The sequence below is a fragment of the Cyprinus carpio genome, chromosome B6 (genome assembly GCF_018340385.1).
Source record: "Cyprinus carpio isolate SPL01 chromosome B6, ASM1834038v1, whole genome shotgun sequence".
In the NCBI taxonomy this organism is placed as follows: domain Eukaryota; kingdom Metazoa; phylum Chordata; class Actinopteri; order Cypriniformes; family Cyprinidae; genus Cyprinus; species Cyprinus carpio.
Genome location: NC_056602.1, coordinates 21,829,062 through 21,839,026, shown reverse-complemented (window position 1 = coordinate 21,839,026; position 9,965 = coordinate 21,829,062). Strand labels below are relative to the sequence as shown.

Below are 9,965 nucleotides of genomic sequence, written 5' to 3'. Positions count from 1 at the left end.
TCGAACATATGGAGCATTACTTTTTTTTTTCTTTTTTTTTGATTCAACACTTTTGCAGGAATTAAATTACATCTTATTTTATTTAGGTCTTATTAAAGCCTGCAATGGAAGTGATTTGAGGCTGAGATATTGTAAACTTCTTATTTACTTGCACACACATATATCATGTTTCCCTGTGTGCTGAAGAATGTTGTCTTCACAGAGTCATAAAGTAACACACTCTTATAGTATAGGTCCACATCCACAAAAAACACAGTCATGTAACACTCATTCAAAAGGGTGCTTTGTTCCAGTCCATTATCCCACTTTCCATCGTTTCTTTAATGCACTTTATCTCTGTCACCCCTTTGTTCTCTCTCACCTATTCTTTATGTTTGCTTTGTTTGGCCCTTTATGTCCATACAACCCTTATCCCACACCTCCCTTTCTCTTGTTTTCCTTTTCTTTGTTCTGCACTTTTCTTCCAGGTCAGCAGGATTGTCACTGTCTACTGAAGAATTTAACTTTGTCACACAGGTATTTTGTGCACTCTATGTGTTTGTCAAGATCATTCGATGCATATGAGTCTTAAAATAATTTTTTAGGACTCATACATAAGAGTATGAGTCCATCTAATGTGGTAGATGCAAAAGCCATTGTTTTAGATGTGTGCCGCCAATAAGTGTTAAAGGCTAAAGATTGTGACCTTTGCCCTTTGAGGTTTGCATGCAATTGTTTAGGAGTGCATCAAACTGTCATTTTATGTTTTCTGATCAATTTGTCGACACAAGTGACAGACACTTCAATATGAATTGCTAGACCATAAGAAAGGAAGTAACAGAGGTCATTTGGTTTTGAACAGTTCAGGTTACTCTCATTCACTGTCCGACTCATTGGACCAATTAGCAGGGCGGTAAAAGCCTCTCAAATCCCTTACTGAAGAGACTAATAAAATTAGCAGGCCCTCCATCTTATCTTTGAACGATAAACAGCCAGCTATTAGATTACAGCTATTAAATTAGAAACGTCTCTAAACAAACTATTACCTGAATGTAAGTGTGGGATGGGAAAAAAGAGGATAAAACATTGTGTGTGGAGAGCGTTTATGGATGTATAGAGGCTTTTGACCATGGTGGTTCCATAGTCCAAAGAAAAGTGTTATGTTTAATGGCTTGAATTAGTTTGATAACATCAGTGCATTACAATAATGGAGCAGAACATCTATCAGCCTCTCTATTTAAACCCCTTTGCCATCCTTACACATTTTTCACATTTAATGTACACTAAAAAACCTAAATATTGTTCTTGCGCATATGCATCATCTGGATCTGCACATATATACTATATAATATATACCAAGTGTAGCGTGTGCACACGTGTATAGTGTGGGTTTCAATATGTTTACTATTTACAGTTGAGGTTCTAATGACCCAACTGTCACACAGTACATCTCTCAGATTACTGTAGCAGTACTGTAGTCCTATTATACCCATATGCCTTTGGGTTTATTCAATCACAACAATAAAAACACAAAAGCAGCTCACTGAAAGAGCCGGCTTTGTGTTGTCCAAAAAGTGTGTCCAGATTTTACTCGTCTGTGATTTGTTTTCTCAAAAATGTCAGTTGATTCTATAAATCTGTATCATTTTTCTTTCTTTCTTTTTCTTTCTTTCTTTCTTTCTTTTTCTTTCTTTCTTTCTTTCTTTCTCTCTCTCTCTCTTTCTTTCTTTCTTTCTTGCTTTCTTTCTTGCTTTCTTTCTGCATATTTTATTAATATTTGTCTGTCAGCCAACTTATCATAAATCTTTAGCCGGCCTGCTTTTTTTCTTCTTCTCATTTTTGCCATTGTTCCTTCTTTATAGAGCTCTATCCATGATTCTTTGTCTACACGTTTCAACTTAACTTTCTAATTTTTTTTTATTATAGAGTTTCTCTTTAAGAAAATAAAAGTTTTTTTCTGTAATCGTCTAGCACAATCTTTCCATAGAGGTTTGCTAGAATATTTTGCTATAAATTAAATTTAAATACACAGCTTTATATTATTTCTTAATTTCTGTTTAGAATGTATTTCATTAGACATGTAAACCTTTGCAATTTTAGTTTAGTTCATTAAGATAAGATATTCTGTATTGAGTTCAGACCTCCAATATGTGCCATTATTTGATCATAACCTCTTAATTTAACAAGTATGTCTGTATATTTACTGTTATTTAGCCAGAGAACTTGTAACAGTGTATTTAGACTCCCCTCCTGCCTCCGGCCTACTTTCCTGCCTCTAAGGTTTCTCTTAGGACAAAACCACTAGGACAGGGAAAATAAAAGGGTGGAGAAAGAGAGGAGGGAAAGAGAAGTAAGCAGATCTGTTACTCTGTTCCAGGAGGATGGCAGTAATACACATACACACTCTCACACAAACCACCTCACACCACACAAACTGTCCCTGGAGAGGGGAACTGAGCACTCACAGTTGGTTTGTCATTTAAAATAAGTGATTGTTCTGAGACAGAGGATGAATTAATTTACCTGCTATACAGAAAGATTAGGAGAAGAAAAGAAAAGACAGACTGAAAGGGGTTGAATGCGGGTTGGCCTGTTATGTGGGAGGGTTCTGTTGTGTCCCAGTTTTCAGACTGAATGTTTGCAAACAGCTACATCTGTTAGGTCAGACTGTACAAACATACTATGCATATGTTATTAACAAATATATATACAGTAAAAATATGCTCTATATACACACTAGCGTTCAAAAGTTTAGGGTTGGTAAGATTAAGATATTTTTGAAAGAGGTATTTTTTTTAAACAAGGTTGCATTTATTTGATCATAATAATTTACAATTTTAAATAACTGTTTTCTATTTTAATATATGTTAAAATATTTTTTATTCCTAAGATGGCAATGCTGAATTTTGATTGCGTGATTAAATATAGAGAGACACGATATTGTTCCAATACAATTGAAGAATCAGGGATACAGTCTTTTTTTATTTATAAACTCCTATCCCATGGGTATTTACTCTGGCCCAGAAAATAAATAATACAAACCTTGCAACACACTCTAAGAAGATGATCATTATAATAATAATAATTAAGTTAGATTTCGATATAAAACAAACGTATTTATACATTTCATTTTGAGATATTTTCATTAGATTTGCTTTGTATATAAATGCATAATCTATAAATCACTGCAACTTTAAATACATTTATATATATCCTACTCTGTATGTATTATTTTACTTGCAACACTGTAAAAATTATTTCTATGTGCTTCACTTGTCTTGTTTTATATTATGGTACAGTTAGTGTAATGAATTATAGTTCATCCGATCAAGCCATATAGCTTCTGGTCATGTCATGTATTGCACCATCCCAGTCATGTGGATTTACATTTCTTTTAAATAATCCACTATGTTCCATAATTTCCTGAATTACAGTTTAGGGAAGTGATTTCAAACAAGATGCCTTAGCTATTGGCAAGCTGCACATACTTTGTAACATATTGGATTCTAAGCACCAGACACAATGTAAAACTGATAAAGTAGCAGGGATAGTGATGATGGCTGGTCTTTTCCAGGTCTTCTAAAATAAACTCTGAAGACTTTATCTCATCTCTCCATTTCCTCTCGTCTCTCTAGAGGCCTGCTCTTCACTCACTGTTTGAGTCCAGTCAGCATGCTGATAAGTGTTTGCAAGCGCACAGGAGTGTAAGGCCACACTTTTGGATTGTTTTTATATCTAAATTTGATAATGTTTTTACAAATAAGGCAAGAACTCACATTAAAAAAATTATTTGTTTAAATCATTTATTAACTAAAACTTAAAATGAGTACACAATAAAAAAAATGTTTTGATTATGTATTAATGCATGTGTGTACAGAAAATATGAATTGATACTACTGATGTTGATACTAGTTCATATATAAAGCTTGAAAATAAGAACAAAGAAAAAATAAATTAAAGAAATAGTTATATAATTACAAATGGTTTAGGGACAGTCCTACATATTTGGTTTATATTATGACTTTTAAAATGCAGGGCTTCTCCTTCATACTTCACAGTTACATAAGATACAGTGCAATGCTATAGATGACATAAACAGACATAAATGTTTTTGTACTTGTGATTATATTTGAATAATAGGGGATATTTATTATTAATGAAAAACTGGCAAATTAATTAAACTCTTGGTGTACTAGAGTTGGATTCTGGGTTGGTTTAATTCGCATTTCAGAAATCTACAAAATAAAGTGCAACTTTTAAATCAAGAATGAATAGAATTTTGAGATTTGCTTAATGAACATTTGAACCCAAGTCTGAAACATTAATAAAATGTCCTTGACCCGAACATTAAAACTGAACAATGCAGTTAATGTGTTCATTAAGTATGGTATCTTCTACAAGTGGCTCTCAGCCTATAGCAGTGACTAAGCTGCTGTGACTGAATGCAGGATGTAATTGGATTGGTTGGGTCATATTGAAGGGGTGGGGCATGTTGGTCATGTGGCTGAAGGTGGATGGTTTCTCATGCACACAACTGTCAAATTGCTGAAAATGTTCTCCTCTTCTCTTCTTAGGTTTGCCTGACATTTTTCTATTGCGTGTCTGGATCCCATCTTTCTTCATAGTAAGTGGACGGTTCACCTGAATTCGAAAACAAGATATACACACTATAAACCATTTATACAATAATTATGCTATTTAATGTTGTTAAAATGAACTGCAAGCATATTCAACATGAAAAATAATCAATTTTAGGTGCAAACTAGATCATTATTTAATGCAAACATTAGATATAAACCCCTTAAAAGTGGAAATTCAACATATTTATAAGCAGAAAAGTGATTCTGTCCTTTATTTTGGTGTTGTCTGTATATACAAAGTGTTATGGTATGTCTAGACATGTAAACATTTACTCACATTGTGTAGTTTGTAGTACAGACCACAAGCATTACATACGGGTTCTCCGTTGGCATTACGTCTCCAAAGTGTAGTGGTCCCAGTCTGGCAGTTGGCACAACAGGTGCCTGCTCGTCTAGATGCTGACTGCAACATAAAAACATAAAAAGAAATATGAAAACACCTGAATGATGGGAAGTAACTGAGCAATGAGGTAAAAATTAAGCTTGTGCATAAAAATATAGTTAAACAGGAAAGACCCCCCCCCCCCCCCCAGAAAAATTGCCCAATTAGCAAAGCCTGAAGCTATGCAAAATTCGGTCGCTCTGTCATTGAAGGTGAAATGGCAGAATTGCCTGATTATATGAGAATTTAGGTATGTATGATTCGGTCGCTCTGTCATTGAAGGTGAAATTATACATATACTGTAAAATTAAAAAATAACATTTAAGATTTACGTAAGTCATAAAAAAAAAAATATATATATATATATATATATATAGAGAGAGAGAGAGAGAGGAGAGAGAGATATGAGAGAGAGATATATATAGAGATAGAGAGAGAGAGAGAGAGAGAGAGAGAGAGAGAGAGAGAGAGAGACAGACTGATGATGAATGGAGCCACAGTTAGACCCTGTAGCAATAATATAAAAATTGCTGGTCCAAATCCTGTGTGGATGGTCAGAAAATGTAGAAAAGCATAGGGCCCTGTCCTTTTCTTTTGGACGTAGGCTGACCGACAGAGATACAAAGAAAATGTTCCTTTATAATTGTGACAACATTACATTAATATTACTGACACAACTGACAAACCAATACAACAGCATCTTAAGATATATACTGCTAAAATATTCTATTCACAACACTCTGTGAGCCATTTTAACAAACTGAATGGAGCTTATAAAGTAAGAGAAGGGTATATGTGCATTACTTAAGTATTATAAAAATATTATTTTTAATAAATGATTTTAATTGGCAAGAAAATACTACTAAAACATACTAAAATGATAAAGAAAAACAGTCAACTTAATTAAGAATTAAAGAAATGAATAAAGAAACAGGATGATGGTGATACTTCAAAATCTTAACTTTAACTTGACTCTCAAACTCTCATGTCAGACAGAAGTACAACCTTAAATGCCATAAATTCACATAACTAAACAGAAATTGTAGATTCTCAACATGCCAAAAGAAAATACAGCAAGAAAACAACCACAAAAGGAAGCATTTTTGGGTCTCACAAAGTTATCGGTACCGGGCAGACATCCTGTCAAGGAAACAAATGGACCGAGCTGTCTCTGCAGGCACTCTTCAAATATACGACCTGTAGCTGATGCAGAAGCACTCGTCACACACTGACTAAAGAATAAGACCCGAAGCTAGTCAGCCTAATTTACAGCTAATACACTCTAAATGGAGGGTCATACAAAATACACAGATGCAGTCACTTTCAAGCTGATTTATTACGTTTCCCTTCAGTGACGGTTGTTCTGCAGCTGCTCTGTGCTTAACAATTACACTGGACTTTCATGAATGTGAAATCACGAACAATTGAACAGTGACATTTTTTAGCTTATATTTAAAATCATGAAATTCTTCAGCATACACACATATTTGGTGAACAGGAATTTATAACGTTACAACCATGGAATACACAGAATAAGTTGAAATGATAGGCCTGCCAGGAATACAACAAGTATCTGATTTCTGGTCAAATTTACACTGAGTTCTAATTCATCACTTGCTATTTAAACCTGTCAGTATAGGGCCATGGAAACTCAGTGGTCCATTACACACACCGAGACTAATGCCTTTCACTCTTTTTCTCTCCTTCTCGCTTTGTCTGTACACGTTCTCTGCAGTGCATTACATGGGCACAGTATTACAGAACATGAGTTTTTCCTGATACGTCAGCTGTTTTATTTTTCGTTAACATTTAAGCAATGACTTAAAAAATTATTTCTTGATTATACAGAAAGATTCTAAACTCAAACTTGAACTGTTTATGTGAAGGTGTTTATGTGTTTGGCACTTACCAGTCGGCGTTTAGGTCTGATGAGTGGTCGGTTCTGGCCGTTCATCTTGTGATAGAGTCCACATGCATTACAGAGATAATGACCTGTTCCATCTCTCCGCCACAGAGGAGTTGATGTAGCTCCACAGTTCACACATTCACGCCCTCAGGCACAAATTATGCACAAAAGAGATGCACAAAATGAGGAGTGAAAAAAAAAGAAAAAAAAAACATTCATGCTGACATTATTTATTATATGTAGAGATAGATAACCAATTTGATATTTGTTTTACAGATATTCACACTTTTATACTTTTTGGATATTGGTCCTTCCAATTGGGTCTACCGATAAGTGACCCACCAAACGAGGGATCTAATGAATAACACCCATCAGAAAGCAACAGTATTCAAAGGTAAAACAACTTACTTTAATGCACTGACCACATTAATTCAAATTAATATATAGCTTTTTTTTTACTTTACAGCCATTCCTTGTCAAGTTAGAAGCGTGTTAAGCTGAACCATTTGACATGGCCAAAACAGCCTTAATAATACAGTACAGTACTTGTATAATTATTATTATTATTTATGCCATTCTAAATAAAAATTACTAATAATGCAAAATATGTTTTTAGTCGAATTATCACTACTGTGCCAAAAAGCAGACTGTAATACAGCAATACTGCAACAAATTTATGGCAACACATTACAGTGTCTATGTATTAATATTTTAGCCTATATAGCAATGTCAAAGCGTATACTGCTCCATGAAATCATTATAAAATAGAACATGTTCATTCGGTACTGAAATTATACATTAACACTTTGTTTGGCTCATTTACCGGGTGTTTAAAGTTAGACAATTAATCTCTTTTAAAGTCCACTGTTAATTGGAACAATGAACTTTACCTGAGAAAGCGCGGCTTTTGCTTTTGCATTTTGACGTCATGTTGCTCGCGCTGCTCCCGAGCAGACCTCTGGAATGAAACACACTGCCTGGGTACTCGTGCGCTCCAGATAGAGCGTAATCACAATATGAAGGTATAGTTGTAGTTTGTGACAGATTGCCACGAATTGGACTGGAGCACTCCATCTTCATCCCATCGACAAGATGCAGATGGTACTTCCCAGTGTCCCTCGCAGAAGTACAAGCAGGGTCGGGGGACGCATCTTTGGGTGGAGTAGGGGGCAGGCAGTAGAGCTGAGGGCTGCAATGTTGAGTCACTGACAGGCAAGGCATCGAAGCTGGGCCAGGCGTACCGGTGCCGGTGTACAGGGGGTTTGCGTTGTCAGCGCCTGCTGAATGCAGAACCGCTTTGCCCAGGTGGCTGACGGTCCATGTGCTGTGGTGCTGCGCCGCCGAAAAAGTCGATTTGCTGTTGTCCAGTATAGAGAGACCTTGAGTGTGGATGAGGTGAGGTCGACACATTGAGCCACCATTAAGCCGTGCTGCCAAAAGGAGAGGAAAAATATATACATGTGCATAGTTAAAAGTCAATTCGATTCTATTTTTTTTTTTATCTGCACTGAAAAAAAATAGTTGTTAAGTAGTTGTTATTAAGTAATAATAATGAGGAAACTCGAAAATGTTTTAAATCGCAACTATCAAAAGTGATAGACAAATTCAAACTTGTTGCGGGAGGCCAGATTGGAAAAGTTTACCGATTTACTATCAACTGGAATTAGAATTAATATCCCAAAATATTTGGAAAAATCATAATTATTTTCCTCGATGTCAGATGTTATTTTAATTTCCGCGAAACGAATATGATTAAAAACGCCTGTCGTGGTTTTGTTTCTTAAATAATCCTACTTTTCAAATGTATACATTCGTTAAAACAGACATCAATATAGCCTAATCTAATACAGTCTATTAACATGTCTATTAATTAAAATGTGCAATATTAAAATAATAATCGCTGTACATTTAATTTGTGATATTTGTAAATACTCCAATCCACTTTATTAAGAGTCGTCAAACTGAATTCGAGCTTGTGTTCATTGACACTGATATCACAGAATTACCATACACTACCATAACATTATTTAATAAAAATAACAAAAGTAATTTTCTATTGGAATAGGCCTACAATATAAAAGCAGGAGAGAAGCATCTAAAGCATGGATCTGATTAGAAAAAATAAAGAGAACAAAAATGATGCAGTAAAAAAATAAAAGCTTATCCTTCGATCTCAAAACTGTGCACTGACAATAAAAAACTAATAATAGTAATTAAGAAAAAATAAATAAATGACAAGAGCTCCAGGCCTACTCACCATGCGTTTGACTGTAAGACATTCGTGCACGAGTATGAGAGTGGGACCCGTGTGTGTGATAATAGGGGTTTCCTTGAGAGTCCAAATGACTGAGAAATACATCCAGCTCGTCTGGTGGTAATATTGGGGTACCTGTCTCCATATATCCCGAATGATGTCCTAAACCAGCGTGAGGAGACACCGAGTCTGAGGTACCCATTAAGGCTGAATGATGGGCATGCATCATCCACCGAGGCTCCGCAGGGAGCTCCATCATCTGTAGATGCTCACCCGTAGAACAGGGATGCAAGTTTTCGTGAGCGGTGAAAAAACAAACTTAACCTTTTTTAAAAATTGATATTTAGAAGTTCATCCAGCGAGTATGTTTTTCCAAAGTGTTGTTTTCTTGAATGTCTTAAATATAAGCCTAAATGATTAAGTACGCCTATGAGTGCGTAAGCCTTAAGCACTTTATAATAGCCTGTTAAGTCAGGAGTTCGCACGTGCAGAGATCACAAAAATGCCACCACAGCTGATTACCCAGCTGTGTGTTGGTGTGCACTGAGGTAGATCCTCAGATAATGTTTAAAACCAAATCCTTTGCGTTGGAAGAAAAGCAGAGGTTGAAAAAATAGTTCAAGTAGAGTAACCGATCTTCTTATCTCGTCACTTCATAACGCCCCTACGGCTCAAAAAAGTACCTTGTCGTGCCTGTGAGGATAAGAATGATCTCCACAGGTAGTCACACTAGCGACTAGTCAAAAATCAGTGTGTAAAAGAGTTGTATATGAGGCAGAGGCCGCGGGCGGACTCCTCCCTTCA

The 9,965-nt window shown here is 35.6% G+C and overlaps 1 protein-coding gene across 1 annotated transcript; it reads right to left on the bottom strand.

The window, feature by feature from the left end:
• Positions 1-3,846: 3,846 nt before the first annotated feature.
• On the bottom strand, positions 3,847-9,923 carry gata2b (GATA binding protein 2b). The gene is made up of 5 exons (XM_042726264.1): positions 9,165-9,923; positions 7,798-8,337; positions 6,911-7,053; positions 4,897-5,022; positions 3,847-4,620 (listed from the first exon to the last, which is right to left on the bottom strand). The coding sequence occupies exons 1-5, from the start codon at positions 9,418-9,420 to the stop codon at positions 4,387-4,389; spliced, it is 1,299 nt and encodes a 432-aa protein (XP_042582198.1). The 5' UTR covers positions 9,421-9,923; the 3' UTR covers positions 3,847-4,386.
• Between the last annotated feature and the right edge of the window lie 42 nt (positions 9,924-9,965).